At 40.2% G+C, this 18,645-nt stretch overlaps 1 protein-coding gene and 1 long non-coding RNA gene across 4 annotated transcripts in view; one reads left to right on the plus strand and one right to left on the minus strand.

The window, feature by feature from the left end:
* The window catches only part of kdm4b (lysine (K)-specific demethylase 4B), a 46,939-nt gene extending 32,013 nt beyond the window's left edge, over positions 1 to 14,926 (plus strand). For both annotated transcript variants that reach the window (XM_051376143.1, XM_051376145.1), the window contains exons 14-22: positions 13 to 217; positions 2,163 to 2,239; positions 2,383 to 2,438; positions 2,747 to 2,855; positions 8,513 to 8,701; positions 9,185 to 9,361; positions 9,921 to 10,040; positions 11,509 to 11,601; positions 12,666 to 14,926. In XM_051376143.1, coding sequence (XP_051232103.1) covers positions 13 to 217; positions 2,163 to 2,239; positions 2,383 to 2,438; positions 2,747 to 2,855; positions 8,513 to 8,701; positions 9,185 to 9,361; positions 9,921 to 10,040; positions 11,509 to 11,601; positions 12,666 to 13,199 — 1,560 coding nt within the window. In that variant the 3' untranslated portion in view covers positions 13,200 to 14,926. The remainder of the gene's footprint in view (positions 1 to 12; positions 218 to 2,162; positions 2,240 to 2,382; positions 2,439 to 2,746; positions 2,856 to 8,512; positions 8,702 to 9,184; positions 9,362 to 9,920; positions 10,041 to 11,508; positions 11,602 to 12,665) is intronic.
* LOC127350006 (uncharacterized) overlaps positions 8,471 to 18,645 on the minus strand; it is a 53,077-nt gene continuing 42,902 nt past the window's right edge. For both annotated transcript variants that reach the window (XR_007880508.1, XR_007880507.1), the window contains exons 4-5: positions 9,878 to 10,033; positions 8,471 to 8,670 (exon numbers count right to left, since the gene is read on the minus strand). This is a non-coding gene — a long non-coding RNA (uncharacterized LOC127350006). The remainder of the gene's footprint in view (positions 8,671 to 9,877; positions 10,034 to 18,645) is intronic.

Genomic DNA, 18,645 nt, shown 5'->3' on the forward strand with positions numbered 1-18,645 from the left:
TGTCCTCTTCAGCCACACAAAGACGCCTTCATTTCAAATGAGACCCATCGCGCCTCCCTTCCCCGCCATGGCAGTCTGACTCGCCCACTGGTCCCAGAGATGTGCTTCAGCGTCGGTGCATGCAACACTGAGCCACCACCCACCAACTATCACATTGGAGAGGATGGAACCAGTCTTCTGCTCCGCTGTTCATCTTGCCACATGCAGGTTCATGCCAGTAAGTGTAACCCCCACGCAAAACTGCAAGAAAGAAAGCTGGCTGTATTTGAGTAACTTTGGGACCAAACATAGTGTGTACAATTTGCAGTGGAGAAAAAGCAGCTGCACCAGTTAAAAATGTGTGTGTTTCCTTGCATATCTCTTTTTTGTTAAGATTAGCAGTAAAAATAAATCTGAGCATCTGTGTTTGTATGCTGTTAATGAAAAGTCAAGACTCTTGCAGCTGCAGGAAGCTTCCTAACAAAGAAAATTTAATTACAGCTTTCACATTGAAGCAGCTCCAGGAATTGGAGTCACTTGGAGCAGCCCCAGGTTTTAAAGGATGTTAGAAGTTAGTCTGAATCTACATTTTAACATGTTTGCTATGTATTTATTTCATTAAACAAATAATGTTTTAAAAAAATAGCTATTAAGGCTGTGAGTGCATTTGCAAACAAACAAAATGCAAATGTAGGACTTTACAATGTAGTTAACATCACAAGATCCCCACATAGTCAGGCAGTACACCCTAATGGATGTGAAATAGCTCTAGGTATGTAATCTCTTTTTTGCTTAAAACTATTTTATGGGGTTTAAAAAATGGCAAATGATTTTGCTTCGTGTATATTGTTGTAGGAAAGTTAGGTTTGACTCTTTTGAACTGGGAGTCTAGCAGCTGTGGGCACACCGCAGCGTTTGATTTAAACAGTCAGAATCTTGGTCTCAGCTACAAATCCATACATGGACTGACAAGCTTTACAGACAGACTCTACTGGGCATTTCACTACTCTTCTCTATTCACAACTCTTTTTTTTCTTCTATCTCCATACCCCTGAGAATAGTGTTGGAAAAATAGGAAGCACACAAGATGAGACTCTACTACAGCAGCGCAACAACCTGTCTGCTCAATTCCCCTGTTGCCACTCTCAGTGAGGCTTCCTAGTTTAACTCTCCTTGACTCGGGTTAAACTAGCTAAGTGGCTGCTCAAGCAACGCAAAGGCCTCTCTAAAGGCAGCACACCATAAACTTTCCCAGCCTTTATTTACCCTGCTTTCTGCACTTTTCACAAAGAAAGTCGACTGTTAAGGGCGTATTGCTTCTGTCAAAGCGAAGCGTGAAAGGATAGAAAGCTTGTTAACTTTGTATATGAGCCATGGGATGCTTTTGCTTGCCTCTACTTCTCATTGCCAAATGTTAATATTGGTCATCTAGACAAAAGCAAAAGATTTTTTTTGTTGGTTGGTTGTCACAGGGAAACAACATGTCTGTACATTCAGTGGCATTTGTTCAAAAAAATAGCTATATCTTAAGACCAATATATCTGTAGACCAATACGCCGACATGTGTGGTTGTTTTATGTCCTAGAGCACATACAACCAGATAATTACAGCATGGACATGTGCACATGTGCTCAGTCAGTAAGACACCAACACACACACATACTCACACCAACCCTCCTGGGTTCTTATTATCCCTAAAGCTGGTGTGCACCTTCAAAAAGGCCAGTTCATTAGTCATCCAGGGATGAGCTGGGCTCAGCTGGGAGTGCAGCACTGCTATTGATAAGAGAACATGAAGCAGAAAGAACTCCTGTCAAAAACAGCAGCTCTGCGCTCCAATCCCTTTGCTCCTCATTGTTTTGGATTGGACATTCACAAAAAATAATTCAGACCTTTTGAAGGTTTTATATAAACATGCAAGCCTTTTGGTTCAGAAGCTCAAATTGGACATGGTGACGAGAAGATCAGACAAGTTCTATATAAATTGATAACAAAAGGACACAACAAACAGCGGTTATAAAAATTAGGATGTATTTTAATAAAGATTTAATTAATTTCAGTGCTCGACTCAAGTTGCCATGGAGCACATCATTACTGAACAATCTAGAAAGTGCTTTGTGAACATTAAATGCAGAATGTTGTAGGAAATATATGTGAAGCCATTAATCTCTCCTCTCTTATAGGTTGTTACGGTGTGAAGCCAGACTCAGTCGGTGAATCCTGGATGTGCTCTAGGTGTGCAGAAGGAGCCTGGACGGTGGTGAGTAGCAAATAAAACCCAATTTAGGGTTCCAACACAAGTATAGAAACACTTTGACCTTCTCCAGAAGTACAAGTATTAGAATTGGACAAGAGTTCCCCTCACTGCCTAAACTTAATCCTCATTTGCTTTATGTTTTTCAGGAGTGCTGTCTCTGTAACTTGCGGGGAGGAGCTTTGAAGACTACCACAGACAATCGGTTAGTGGCACACGCTTGGGTTTTACTGTGGCGTTTTTTTCACGTGTGTGGAATATCACAACTAACAAGCCTCTGGGGGAATATCAACACACCATTCCCAGTAAACAATTAAAAGAACGTACTATTACTTTTCAGTTATGAGCCTTGTATGTCTACTACTGTTGGATCTTCAGAAGCCCGATGCTTCTAGGATCTTTTCTATCTCACCTCTCTCTCACCTCTCTCTCTCTCTCTCTCTCTCTCTCTCTCTCTCTCTCTCTCTCTCTCTCTCTCTCTCTCTCTCTCTCTCTCTCTCTCTCTGTAACCAGGTGGGTCCATGTTATCTGTGCCATCGCTGTGGCTGAAGCTCGCTTCGTCAACGCCATTGAGAGAGAGCCGGTGGACGTCAGTGCCGTTCCAGAATCGCGCAAGAATCTGGTAAGTAATCAGTACAGTGTGATGTCAGACAGGCAGGGATCAATATTTAAACCCAAGCAAGACCACCAAGTTACTAACTTACTCACTGCAGCTGTGTAATTTCTTTTGTGCTGTCTCATAGTTCTCATTGAATTCTCTCTTATCCCCTGATCTCATTCTCTCACTCCTGCGGCCTTTTTCTACATTTAAGCGACTTTGTGTCTTTCCTGCTGACTGCTTTTGTATTTGTCACTCTCTCTGTTACCCTCCTCCTTCCCTGGTGGATGGATAGATCGAATTTTTTGCAAGCTGTAGAGGACATGGGGTAAAACATATGTGCTGAGGGGAATGGCTGAATAATCAGCTGTCATTTCTCACTGCGCCAAATGAACTGAATCGATCTCATGGGCAGGAGGCAATTTCCCCATTGCTGCCACGTCTTTGAACACAACTCATGCTCTCCCTCCCTCCCTCCCTCCTTCCCTCCCTCCTTTCTCTCCATCCCCCCTTCCCAGGCTCTGTTACCCCCTCCATTCACCTGATCCCACTTCACAGCCAACGACAGTGCTTGCAGGTGCATTATCACAAATCTACAAATAATGTCACCTCTCTCCCTCCCCTCCTCTCTGAATAATCTATCAAAGAGAAGCTGGGTGACATTTGCATCCGAGGGCTGTCAAAGCAGGTTTCCTCATCTTTACTTAAAAGGCCATGAGAAGAAGCTCTGTAGTCTAATGATTCGGATGACTAGGCTGATCAAATGTGAACACGCACCCTTGAAACCAGTTAATATTGCACCGTGTTCAGCAATCTACGTCTTTGAACATTTGGTTTTCCTGGAAGAAGAGATTTCGCACAAGCTTTTGTCTTAGTTGTTTCAGAATTTCTCAGACACAGTAACACTGCGCAGATCCTCAAAAGATGTACCTTTCCCAAAGGTAGTGTTGCATATTGCACCTTGAGGTACTGTGATTTCTTTTCTTGTGAGAAAACAGCCTCAAGCTTGGAAAAGCAAGCTGCTTAAATAAATCATCATACAATCTTTAAAAGTATTTTCCACCTACCATTCTGCAGCCATTCTCCTGTTACATACAACAACACATACACCAAAATGATGATTTATCAGTTATTAACTACTGTTCTCATTTGGGAGTTTGCATTTTACTTCAGTGGGTAGGTTTAGTGTAATATATATTTAATATATTACAAGAGGCCAGGTCAAAGTCTGATTGTTTTAATTCTACAGATGGATGCTTAAAATGTATTAAAAGTGAAAATAATTTAGTTGGAACATTGTATAAGATCTAAACAAACAGATGGACATAAAACTAATGTTTTTTCATGTAGTAAGAAACATTAACCCTAACCCCACATGTCACTGCCTGCCTATGATTTGAGCAGTGGCAAAAGTAGACCCAGCATAGAGAAAAGTATAAACCACAGCAGCCGGTGAAATATCACTCAGCACAGCTCTGTTGAGAGCTGTTGTACATTTTTCCTGCACCGGGACGAAAATGAAGTATTGGCACTTTAATAAAGGATTTTTATTTTTTATTGATCGCCCATGTGCTGCGCTACAGCTGCTCGCAGTGTGATTTGTCAAAAGGAGGAGTATGGAGAAGGAAGGATAAGAGAGAAAGCATGAGGGATTGGAAGGACATAGTGTGTGTGTGTGTGTGTGTGTGTGTGTGTGTGTGTGTGTGTGTGTGATGATAGATGATCACAATAAACAACTACACAGAAAGATACAAGTCACATAAGATGAGACAGCTGTCAAAGCTGTTGGGGTAATAGGTCGATTCTGTCTGTTAGATTGAAACATGTTGTCATGAGTTAAATATATATTACTCTACTTTTCCCTTACCTGATTTATTTCTTGGCAGTTGATCTCTTAATAGATGAATGTTTTTATTAGGATTTTGAAGGGAGATAATGTTTCTGAAACACACCTACCCTGGTGTATTGAGAAGATAACTCAATTTGGCAGGCCAGATTTCCTCGCTGTTATAATCTCTCCTTGTTCCCTCCCAGCTTTTCATCTATTTCTCCCTTATTCTCTCTGTTTTTAATTGAATTGAAGGACAAATGAGATATGGGGAAGGAAATTGTAAAGGGGGTAGACATGGAGGGTTGAGGATTCGAGGTGAATTGAAAATGAATGAAGGTTGTGGGGTTGCATTTGCAGGGTGGTGCATGTCAAAGTGTCTGTGGAAAGTAGACTAGCTTCCTGACCAAAGGCAAAGATTTGGTTGGCTGGTTTGGCCAGTGGTAATTTCACACTCAGGATGTGGGGATGGAATGAAGGGATTTGACAAGTGCTCCAAGGGAGGACATCAAATTCCTTGTATGAATGTGAAAGGGTAGACGTTGAACAAGTGATGCAAGAGACCAAAAAGGGTGTAGTAAAAAAAAAAAAAAAAAAAAAAGAAGAAAAAAATGTTTTGAATGTCATAGGGACGACTCAGGCACCGACGACTCTGCATGTATGTTATGTGCAAAACCGAAAGGATCCATTCTATTTTAATGAGTAGAAACCTGTTGCCACATAGATTAGAAGATGTGGGAGAGGAGAAAATGTTTACACTGGATTCCTCCGTCATCTCTGTTTCATAAGATGCTTTTTAAGTGCTGCAGTTAGAAGAGTGAAATTTTGTTGAGAAATAAAGTCCCTCCACTAAGCACTGCTGCTTTGATTTCCAATCCATACTGAAGTTCTGGTTTTTTGGAGTTTAAAAAAAAGGCAGTCACATGCTTGATTTTAGTCCAGCAAAGTGTTGATGTTGCTCTGGAACCAGTTTTCCTTGCCAAGAGCCAGTTCTTTGGCTGTCAAAACGCAAAGAACTGGTTCAAGATTTGGCACTGTCACCAAACCTGCCCCCAAACCGCCTTGGTGGAAAAGGCTTATTAGAGTAGCAGGGTGGGGTTTTAGGAGGTCACACGCTAAAAATAATATAAAGCGATTCATAATTTGATCCTCATTCTGTTCTTCCTCATTTTAAGACATCTCTTTTCAAAACTTCTCATGATTCTTACGAATATAAACAGCATCAATAAATAGCCTCAGTAGGACTTGTGTAGGGGTTACACTACTTTTTCATTTGAAAGGTAATTAATCACTGAAGATTAATAATAGACTCGTAAATGGGGCACCACCTCCGTTGTTCAGCTATTCGAATAATCCGGAGGAAATTATTCCACAGATCTAATCAAATCAATTTTAAATCAATTTATTAAATTTCAAAATCTATATTCAATCTCAATATTTCTGAAGTAGTGATTTCTTTTACACGATTCATCGATTTCCCTGCATCAAATCAAACCGGCACCGACAAGGACATACGGTTATAAATGTTTTTTAACTAAATTAATGAAGGGTAAATAGCATGAAATGACAATGCAAACAAATGACAACAAGTAACAGAATATGTGGACAGTAAATTAATTATTACTATTAGGTGATTCAGCAGCGATGGTGGATTTTGCGTTGCGGCAGTAAGTTTAAAATATTACGAGAGTACATTTTAGAACTGAGAGGCCCTAATCGAAAATTCTCTTAAATTTAAAAGATGGGAATTAAAGCTTATAGACAGACACCAGCTCTCTTTCATGTGTGTGAATCCGGCCGTGTACCGGAGAGTCAGCCTACTTTGTTTGTAGATGGAACTTGGAAGGATTCCAGGTCCTTGGCTTTTAGCTCAACTGCGGCTTTGCGTCCCTGATCCAACAGGCTGAGGGAAGTTGCGTCTCATCCCTGGTACCAGTGGCAATCTCTCCAAAAGGCCCAGCGCAGCGTGTGTGCTAGTGACCGTTGGGGGCAAGGTGGCTGGAGAATAATGTCTTTGTCCGGCTGGAAACGTTTATACTTCTTCTTGAGCAGTCAACTACTGCGACGTCCTTCTGGCTGATGATAAATGTCTTAGAGTGGTTGGTCTTCAGCTTTGATTGTAAACTAATTCAGCTTCTTGTTTGAAAATAACTGGAGGATGAAACGCTGGCCTGGCGAATTCTCCGTCGTAACTAAGTCCAAGAATTAAACTAAATTCACTTTCTGTGAATCAGGTGACAATACTTGATGATAAGACTACAAAAATATAAAAGAAGAAATTTGTTTGTGTTTTGAGCTTTCAAAATAAAAGTACTTAGAAAAGTACTTTAGCACAGCAAGTTATTACTTGAAGAAAAATTCAACACGTGTCGCAAACGAAGTAAAATAAAGTACGGAAATTAAAAGTAATAACGAGTGGATCTAACACTCTTAGAAGGAAGACAAGATCAGAAGAGTAAGAGAGAGAGGGAGTGACCGGAGTCTATCTCTTATATCTTTTATTCTGGAGGCGGAACTGGACGAATTTATTCCTATCGTCTCTAAAAGTTTCGAAATCATAATTCACCATTCACAGAACCCACCATGACTTAATACATAGTTCACATGTTTTAACATAACATAACCGAAATTACTTAATGTAAAGGAAAAGTAGAGCTGATTAAAATCATTAAATCGTTAACCATCAAACATGTATATAAAGTAGCACTGAGGGATTGTACATATTTTGTATAGTGCTAGCTTAATCCTTGTTACAAAAATTATGTGTCAGGCGTTTACTATTTGGAATAATACACAATTATAAAACAAAGTTTGTTTTGAAAGTACCTTACGCTATACCAGAATCTTACCAAAAGGTGGCACTGTGGCTCCATCAAACATTCAGACATTTTACACATGATTTTGTAACTCAGTCCAATCTGAAGACAGAAACATCAGACAAACATTACATTTGCGACCTTCTCATGCTGGGTGGCAATCTGTTAATTAGGAGAAGATGAAATTTTACCATAATACTCCAACAGAACTAAATCTATATCCGTGCAACTGCTGTTACTGCTTCCTAGATTGGAATGTCCACTATCAAAAGAAAACATCGTAATTTACACTTTAGAGGAAGGGGTGTCAGAATGCCAGATGTGGATTCCAGAGGAGTTTCTCTCTGGAGGTGGACCTGTCAGACTAAAAGAGATGTAAACACATTTCAGGGATATCTAACCCTGATTTACAATCAAAAAGGCACTTAATTATCACACACGATCCACTTTAGGTGTAGGGTGTCGTTCTGATCTGTGGAAGAGGATAAAGCAAATTGACACCTAGAGATCCCATCTGAGAATCTGAAAAGAACCAGGCTCTCTGTGCAGGAGACTGTCGGCGCCACAGTCTCACCTGGGTCAAAAAGGTCAAAGGGAAAGAGGAGGCCTTGAAAACTCTCCTGGTGGAACATAATCAAAATAATATGATGATTGTTGAATTAAGAGACGGATAAAGCGTCTCTTGTAGAGGAAGACGAGGACAAGGTCCTACACTTGTCATCGTGTTTGGGCTTTCATGACAGGAATTAAACCTCTACTGTGGCAACAGCAAGTTCACTGAAAACACTAGACTGAGATATGTGCTTTGGAAGAGAATCTGTAATTGTGAACACCAGTGTTTGCCTAAGCCGGTACCTGCCTGTGTCATTTCTTTGGAATAAACTAAACTTTTATGTTTACAGTCTGTATCATAGGACCATAATAACATCCCTGTGATCCTCGGATGTCCATGAAAGAGAATGCATTAAATAAAAATAAGCTCAGGAGGTCATAGGGAATTCAAACTGGCAATTCTTTATTTTCTCTTCTCATTGCAGAAGTGTGTGTTTTGCCATCGCAAGAATGCCAATCAGAACCGCGGCGCCTGCATCCAGTGCTCACACAAGAACTGTGCCACCTCCTTCCACGTCACCTGCGCCCAAATTGCCGGAGTAGTCATGACACCAGCCGACTGGCCTTATGTCGTGTCTGTCACCTGCCACAAGCATAAAGGTGTCATTCTGAAGGTGAGTGCAAATCAAGATACAGTCAATCAGTTCATCATTCAGTATTTCAGATGTGACTGGAGGTTCAGTCAAAGTATAAATTCTTACTTAAAATAATTCTTGAACAGTCAACAGTCAATACCCTTGAGAACACAATTACTACTCAGGAACCACAGAAAGGTTCCCTTCAGAGTAGATGATTTTAACATATTTGAGAGCCACGTGATGAATTTCTGTTAACACCACTCACTCCTGTCTTGTGTTCATTCAAGGCTGAGTCTCTCTTCTTACTTAGGTTTTGGTCATTTGGCTTTTTATGTCATCCAGACTGAGAACCTGAATGAATGAATAGTGAACCTTATAAGTTATACTCAAAAGACAGGACTGTGTTTGTTTGTATGTATGACTGCTGATCACAAAATGGGCTGGATGAACACACAAATTAAAATTAGGTCTGATCCTCTCTTAACCTCAACTTCTCTGCCTGGGGTTTTTTCCCTCCAGCCTCGGACGGCACCCAAAGGCCCACAGAGTCCGAACCTGGGCCAGAAGGTGATTGGTCGCAACAGTGACGGCTGGTACTACCACTGTACCATCATTGGCATGGCAACGCAGACGTTCTACGAGGTCAATTTTGACGACGGCTCGTATTGTGACAACGTGTACCCAGAAAACATAGTGGTGAGTGTTTATTACAGCTTACACCTACCTGCGTACAATTTATAGAGAGAACTTTAACAAATTACATTTTCTTTTTTAAAGCCAGGAGGAAATATCCTAGCAACTGCCATATGCTTTGTTGCTGGAGCATCTTTCCAAATGAAAATATAATGACTAAATGTAACTTCAAATAACCTTTAATGACTCACCGCCATATGTTTTAAAATAAAAAAGCTAGAACTATATCAAGTAATGTTATAGAAAGCAAAACTTATTATACAATGAGGGAACTTTAAATTGATCTTTTGCTGCCTACGAAAACACTTGAAAACAGTTTAAATTGTGTAAGTGTTGAGTCAGATTTCATTGAACATCAGGGACCTGTATGAAAATCCTTCCAACAATGTTTTTGTAAGTTGTATACAGAGTCTCCAGTCATATTATATTACTTGTAAGATAGTGTTTTGTATAAGGACACATGCAGGTCTCTTAAATGCCATTTCTGTCATCTCCTCCACTTTCTCTATTCATTCCCACCTTCTTCCTCTACATCAATTTTCTTTCTTTCTTCCGCCATCAGAGTCATGACTGCCTGGGCTCCGGTCCTCCCGAGGTAGGGGAGTTGGTTGTGGTCAGTACGCCTGAGGGTCAGGTCCTCAATGCTTCCTTTGTGAGACAGCACAGCCACAAGTGCTACCAGGTGAGGAAAAACACAACTATTAGATATCATTTTACAGTCAGACCAAAACATCTGTGATCAAAATTCCAAAGTCAACTAGACGTTAGAGAATCAGGTTTGAGGCTGGAAAGTCACTGCTTTAGCTCTCTGACTTCATTCCTTTTTCCTACAGAAATGTATCCACAGTTTAGGTTTGTGAATCAATTCCTAGCTAAATGGAATAGAAAAGGAATAGAAAACAATCACCTTCCTGAATAACTGCACTAATTCCTTGCAGCAGTCTGTGTAAATGTATGAATCCTTTCAAGGTGAACTCTGAACTGTAAAAAACTTTTCTAAATACAGTCTCTGAGGGGAAAAAATTGTAACGACATCCTTTACATACATCTACTGATGCTCTGCTGCAGAGTGAATTGGAAGTGATTGAACCTGTGAACTTTTGGTAGCAGGGAGCTCTGGATAATTGCTTTGCCACCCTCTGGTTTGGTCCCCGTGATCTGGTATTTATCAACGTGTGAAAAGCTTGGCTGCCCTTGTAGATTATGGTGGAGCATTTTGATACAGTGTGGCATTAAAACATAAGTAGAGAGATTTAGCATCACTGCTGCATGCTGGGGGAATTTATGGGGCAAATATGTGGAGTGCTTACAAAGTGGAAAATGCAGAATTGAAGAAGATGATTCCCTGGGACGGGTGTCTGGGGAGACCATCTTGAAAGTCACTTACAGACGTAGACACAGGAATGTATTAGCAGATGAGGTTAAGTGAGGTTGGTTCATCTTATATTTTGCCATGATGCTGGTTTTGCAAGCAAAAAGGAAAACTTTTACTGGACGTACTTTGACGGGCGCGTTTGTTCCCCAGGATAAGCAAACATTACATGGCAACCATAGCAGCCTGTTTCACGGCTATTTTCTCCTCTAATTTTGTGACATTGGTGATTGTTGGAAAGAGTGTGAAAAGACTAACAAAGACGGTTTTATTGAGTTTTATTTTGCGTATCTGATGAGGTAAAATTCGTGTCCCTGTGTAGCCCACTGGCTACACTAGTGAGAGCCGTGTTGGAGACAAGGAGCTCTGTTACAATGAATTAAAAACAAGCCTCCAGCTGGTCACTGTGTCAGGGCCGCAACCCTGACCATGTCCCTTTCTTTTTACGAATTAAACACGTAGCTGATGCTCCCATCCAGTCAGTGAGCAGCTTTGGGGTTCAGTGCCGTGGTCAAGGACATTTTGACAGAGCACATGGTTGTTGATGGAACCATTTATAATGGCTGAGATCCCATCTGTGACTTTCTGGGTACAAGTTTGTATTTTTTTGCTCACTAAGCTGCCCTGCTAGTCTTTTATTCACTATCCATGGATGAGTCCTCTTTTACTATGATAACAATGTATTTTCCTGCTGAGTTGAGTGTGTTTGGATATATTATTTGACAGACCAGTTGGAAATGTTTGTTGATTAATCCAGAGTTTCATTGTATCTGCTCAGGTTGAGTTTCAGGACCAGAGTCAGCTAATGCTAAAACCTTCAGAGATCCATCAGCAGGATCAGGAACTGCCCAAGAGGGTCCGAGCCAGACTGGTGAGTACATTGCTGAAATTCTGCTTTCTCCTATGCTCATAACATCATACATAGATGTACTTAGCCTTGTTGTAATAATACATGAGAGGAAGACACAGTCAGTTTGGCAGGCATTAGATCGGTTGACACGGTAGATTTAAGAATTGGATGCAGAGTTAAATTAATAGAAAAGGCACCCCAGCAATAGCCTGTATTGTTCAATAAAACGACACCAGTTGCAGATAAAACAACTATTTGTTCAAGCAAACAACCAACGCTTTGCAGCCTCCAGAGTATAAAGGCCTGTGTGTGGGCCAAAATGTGTGGGTTGTAAGTTTTAATAAATATCAGTTTTTCCTTGGTGAGCTGTTGATGAAAATCTGTGTCAGGAGAATGTTGAGTTGACTCTTTGATTTAGGCAAGGGCTACCCTTTGTTGTCACAAGAAGCAAATATTAACATTTAATATGACCTAATAATGCGAGATTCTTGTTTCAAAGACAACAATAAAATACAGTTGCCGCTAGTGTCATTTCAAATTTTGTTTTTAATCAATTGATTCTTTCTTTAATCTATAAATGTCAGTAGCTTTAAAAAGCCCCCAAAGAGCCCAAGTTTGCATGTTTGAATTACTTAAAAATGCAAAAGATAGTAAAATAACAATTGTTTTTTCAATCATCTCATTTATTAATCAACTAATCAACACTACAAAATGAATAGATTAACAGTTACATTACCCCCAGGCAGCTAGTATGACTACTAGCTCAGTTAACATTAAACTACTTTTACTGCAAAAAAAACAATAAAACTAAATCACAAATCACAAAACAACTGTAACAAAGAGCACCTTCTGATAATGCTCCAATAAGGACATTTGGGTAGAAATTAAAAGCTGCCTGTCAGTATTTGATTGGTCACAGATCTAATCTGATTTCGGTTAAACTGCAGTCGCTGTAAAACTGTCAGCAGTGGTTGCTACTAGCAACAGAATGCCTAACTGAGCAGGAAATTAAGATTTCGCACGCAGCCAGGAACTCCTGATAATCCCTGTGTCCTCAGTTTAAGTTTGTACCTGTCTGTTTTCAGGCCATACCTGTAACACAGGAGGAGGTTTCCTCAGCAGATGAAGCCCAAGCAGCCAAACGCCGTTGCCTGCCCTCAGGTTCAGCCCCGCCCGCTGAAACCCCCATGGAGACAACCAACAAGCCTGCCTGCCCCCTAACTACAGCCCCGGTAGCAACACCAGCAGCAGAACATCACAGTATTAGTACACCGCCGACCTCACAAGCTCTGTCCCAGCCCACTACGACCCCACAGGATGCCCCTGCTGCAACCAATGGTATTCAGATGGACGCTGAGACCCCAATGGACACGAGCGTCGCCCTCACCGATGCGCTAACGGAGTCCACCCTGGCCTCAGACCCCACGCTGACTCCACAGTCAACCCCTTTCCAGTCGAAATTGAACTCTGACCCTCTCCTGTCCGCCCCTTCCCCTTCCCTGCCCTCACCTCAGCACATGTCCGACAGCTACATGCCGAGCAGCGGCTACGTTTCCTACATGGAGACCCTCCTCCATTCACATTTCCCTCAGGACGATGGCCCCGGATCCCTGTATTAAAAACCAACTCCACTATAATATTACTCGGCCAGTGGAGGCTGAGCCCATAGGAAGTAAGCTAATGGAGGTGGATTCTACTGAGTGCTGTATTAATGGACAAAAACATTTCCTCCACCGGCTCTGAGAGCTCAGGGTCATGGCAGGAAAAGACACGGACACACAAGCACTCTTTTAATGCATGTTACTTTTCTATTTTTGAGATAATGTATTTGCAGTGGTGCTTTTGCGTGCTCTGAAGCAGCAGCTAAAGAGGACATGTTTTTTTTTTTTTTTTCTTTTTTTTTAACATTATTTGTTGTTTTTGTTTTGTTTTGTTGTGTTGTGTTTTTTTTTTTTTTTTTTTTTTGAAGCTTTGCTTTTTATTTTTGTCAGCTGCTGTGCTTTTTTCCTCCATCTTAATATGAATACGTCTCTGGGTGGTATCAACTCCATACCTCGTTGCATTAATTCAATAACAGCACACTCCCATTTTCTTTGTACAGGAAGCTAATTACTATGAATATGCCTCTCAGCATTGAGGCCCCAGTGGACTTTTTCTTTTTTTTAAATCAAATAACCAGCAACAAAATATCTATTTTTCAATCCAGCCATTCATGGCTTTGGAACTGGTGGAACTAAAGTGTCACATTGTCCATCTACAGGATATTTTCAGTAAGGTGTTTTATTGTCAGATTGCAAGAGGTAAACAGGGGGATGGGGTAAAAAAAAATGTATTGTAGGGGGAACTCAGTATTTAAATGTCTTAGTCAAATATTGAAAGAATTATTTGTAATAGAAGAAACCTGTTGAATGCGAACACTAGTAGATTTGTCTGCAGGATGCATTGAATTTTTGTGAAGATGTGCCACAGTAGTTAACAGATGAGACATTTTATGTATTGACGTCATGAGGTCATTTGGTGGCTCCACTTTTCACACTCAAAACGTTCTCAGGGTTCCTACATGGAGAAAAAAAAGGTTTTAACCTTCGAGTCTTCACACAGTTAAGGAAGTACAGCCCAGAAAACTGCCTCAAAATATTCCTCAGTCATAATTGGCACTTGAATATATATCCGTTGCTTATATTGTCATACTTGCACCAGTTTGTCCATTTTACTGAGTGATATCTTTGTTTAACATCACATTTCTCCAATTAGCACATGAACTGACGGAAACTTATGAAGTCGGTTTTAAAGGATGAAAGTCAGGAAAATGTGATGAAATGATATTTGGAAAAAGGAGAATATGTAGGAACCCTAAAATCTGGAAAGATTTTGTACCATTCTTGGTTTGAATTGTATGTATAAATCAATATTGTATATTAATAATGTTGTCTGTTTTTTCTATTACTGTATTCTTTCTATGTTCATTTCCTGAATTCACAAACTTGGCCGCTCCAAAATATTAATATCTTTTTAATTTTGACAGTTTTTCATAGGCATATTACTCAGTTTGTACTGGTAAATGCTACTTTCTTTTCCCGGATATGGCCATTTAGTGCCACGGAGGTGCTACATAAATATTAAACTACTGATGAGTTTCCTAACACTGTCACCTTGTACATACCGCAGGCCTTGTGTTTTGTGAATCAGTTTTGTAAATGTCGCACATATACCTTTTTTTTTTTTTTTTTTTTTTTTTTCTGTCATCACACCTGAAATGTTGGAACACATTTGTGTTCCTGTATCCAAATGATATTCATCAAGAAAATCTTATTTCACAGGGATTAAAGTGGGTTGCTAGTCGCCAGCTCTTCTGTGTTTGTGTGTGTTCGGTAGCCCAGAGATTCAAAAAGTAGTTTCTGGGTCAAAATCATTGAACTAACTATGGAATGAGGATGGAAAAAGTCTGATTATTAGATGTCATGTTGAGGGATGGGTACAATTTATACATTTATGTTGTGATATCAACAAATATTGACAGAGGAATTACTGGTTTTGGCTAAATCAGTGAATAAAAGCATTGACAAATTAAAGTCCTTCATCACATGTATGTAGCAATCTTTCAAATCCATTAATGTCATGAAACCATACTGTTCATTAATTCACAACATCGTCCACTAAGGCCAAATACTCTACGTAGCCTTGGAGCCAGATTAGCTGTTCTCTCATGCTTTTCAGTCTTTATGCTAAGCTATCTGCCTCCTGGCTGAAGTGTCATTTTTACCCAACATGAATAAGAAACAGGACACTTATGAGGGAAAGTAAAAGAAGCTAACAGTAATCATGCACTCCCCATGACTAATATCACATGGTGACTAGCTGCGAAGAGTCAGTTTTCAAGTGATGACAAAATTTGTGAACAGAATTATTAAATCAAATCCAGTTGAGAGAAACAGACCTTTCTATTCATGTCAACATGACTGCTGTGAAAAAGTTTCCATTTGTAATTTAGAAATAGAAACTTATTTTACTTGTCAGCTTTTTATATATATATAATATATATAAAAGCTGATTTTAAGGGTTTTGCTCCAAGTTGGGAAAAAACAAAACACTTGAAAATGTTTTTTAACCAATATTATTATTTCAACCACCAAAACCCTTACCCAACTAATACACATCTAAACATAGCTATTTTAACTTTGAACTCTACCTGTTTTAATCTTATATTCTAAACAAGGCCTTCTGGCCCAATCACCAGTGCCAGTAGGGGATCCATTATTTTGCACCAGATTCAGCATGACGCTTACTTTACAAATTTGAAATGCCTTTCCCTAAAGGCCTGGGAGGAAATTAGACTTTTTTTCTTATTTATTAATTTAGTAACGGTGAAATTGCTTGGTTGGTCACTGCAGGTCTGTGTAATCGCCTTTTTTAAGACGTGATCGTCCTCCTCAGACGAAGAGATTGCTAGTGTATTTTCAATAATTGGCAGCAGCACTCCTCACTGCAGTGTCTCATTGGCAGGAAATCTGGATTTGCACATGAAGCACACAGCAGGGAAGTATGTTTCTGCGCTTCCTTGCTGGGTGTGTCACACAAGTTATTTTTAGATGGTATAATTAGCAGGAACCACCATCACGACCACCTGCAACTGCATCCGATTAAATTCTAGATTTTGTATTTTTGGAAACAGAATGAGTTACTATTACTATACTATATTTTAGTTTGGCATGCATGTCTGCCTCACAATGACACAATGATAGTATTGGTTGATAGTTGCAATTTTTTATTTATTTTTGAATTCCAAATCCTGACAAATGGTGGTAATGCTTACAGTAAACACACACTGTTTTCTTTGGCCACTCAGGGGCAGCGGGAAAAAGAAGTAACAACACTGTTGCATCACCTTTTAAGTTGTTACAGTAAACTTATTAGTAAATAGTTAATTCTTTACAGCAGGTACAGAATTAGCATTCACTTGGAGTCATTTTTCAGGGCACCTGAAATTAAATCCAGTATTCATTTTTTAGCTCTCCTGGTGGTCTCAATCAACTCCTGAGCGAAATGTCTGGCTCATAAGCTGATTAATGTTCCACTATGTTCACCAGCTAATCGCGAACTTTGTCTGTCTGCTGTTGGGTGCTGAGCAGTTAGTGTACAGTTGGTTTTTAGAGCTTTTTTTTGGGTGTGTAAACAGCTTCCTGTTGTGTCAAGAAACGATGCTGATGACAGCAGTGAGACTGAACTGAAACAGTGAAGTTGCAGCCTGGAAAACCAAACAATGAGGTGAAAGATGCTGAAAAGGTAACAAACTCTCCCAAAATAGGGTTTTAATTCACTGTTGGTTTGTCACTATGAGCGACACATCACACCGGTCATCATTTGGTACACTGAATATAAATATTGATTACAGCAGCTTTAAAATAGCAGGAATAACTAGTAATAAGTGTGACTAGCTCCTCCAAAGTGTTTGTTCACCTCATTGTTTAAGGTTGTTAATTTCCTCTCTCAGGTGCACGCAGCCGTACATCAGAGAGGCCGATGGAGACTCACACACGCACACAACAGTCCTTTCAACCAGGGGGACGACCTGCTGCTCTGAAAGGAAAAATCCAATGATATTCTAACACCGTACTTCCCCTGAACACGCCCTCAGTCTGTTATGGGTTCACAAATATCCTCACACAGGTTGCCATGACTATTAGCTGTAATGTACGCAAATTTCAACCAGTATAGTGGGCTGCATTGGTTCCAGGGCCCGTTTCATAAAAGCAATTTGCAGGCAATTTATTGACCATAGAACGCAAATGGTGGCAGCGTGATGGCACAAAATTTGATAAATCACAAATTGCAATATAAATACATTTGCGAGTCCTTCAAGGCTCTCACACGCTCCTGCATACTTACGCCATTGGCTTTTTCTTCAGGGAAATGTGACAAAACGAGCAAGAGGAAATGATCACAGCTGGCAATTTGATAAAACTACTGGCCCTTGTCTATTTCTTGATAGTGCATGTGTAGATTTCTCTTCGCTGCTATGACAAACCCATCATTGAATAAGCAGTTTGAATTCTTCTCTGAAATCTTTGATTCTGAGGAACTGACACCAAAACTAGTTTTTACACGTTTTAAATCGCTGAAGCATTTGCTGATGTCAAACTTCATTGCAGCTGTTGGAAAAGAAAATAACACCAAATTGTACTCGGCTGCCACGGGATAAAAATACACCACTACCCAACACAATGGGATGACTAGGAGCTGTTTGTAACAGTAGCAGTGTTTTCCTCCTTCATGTCCTGAGACTAATAGGATTCACTTTGACTCTTCAGCGTTAAGAGCTTCTAAATTTGGAAGAAGTCCAATGAGTAGAGGACAGAAGTGGAGAGAGAGAAGGTCACTGAAAGAACAAAAAATCTGTGTCTTACGGACAAATCGTTAATGTGGGCATGTGCTCACACACACACACACACACTCTCTCTCACACACACACACACACACACACACACACCCTGTGAATATGCCAAAGCTGCATTGCCCTCGCTGGATCACAGTGGCCATTAACATTCTGAAGTGTCCGCTGTGTCTTTGCAGAGGAATTGGGGATGTGCCAGCTTGGCAATTACTTTAACAACTCCAGCGTTTGATTTCTTTATTCAGTTGAACCCAGCCAGGGGTAAAACTAAGGAGAAACACAACTCCAAAAAGTAAAAAAAAAGTTTAGGCTGACCCAACCTATAGTTTAGTTGGGAACAGGAAATGTTTGGTATTTTATTAATATCTAACAATATAACCAAGAGAGTATTACAACAGCATGTGTCCTTGTGGCTGTAGAGACCACACACACATACATCTGTAAGTTCAAAATTCGGGACAGCCAGTGTGAGTCCGTCTCCACCGACGTGTCCTTGAGAACGTCACTGAAAGCTCTAACCTGCTGGATGACTAACAGACAGCTGAATGGCTCACATGGAAATGGAAATCAGTGAATGCAGTGGGATCTAATTGCAGATGAAAGTGGCAATTATGTTGACAAGCTGGTTGATATGACAGGCTCCATTATAGCCTTAAGCTTTTACTACATTTATG

The sequence above is a fragment of the Dicentrarchus labrax genome, unplaced genomic scaffold, assembly GCF_905237075.1.
Source record: "Dicentrarchus labrax unplaced genomic scaffold, dlabrax2021, whole genome shotgun sequence".
Lineage (NCBI taxonomy): Eukaryota > Metazoa > Chordata > Actinopteri > Moronidae > Dicentrarchus > Dicentrarchus labrax.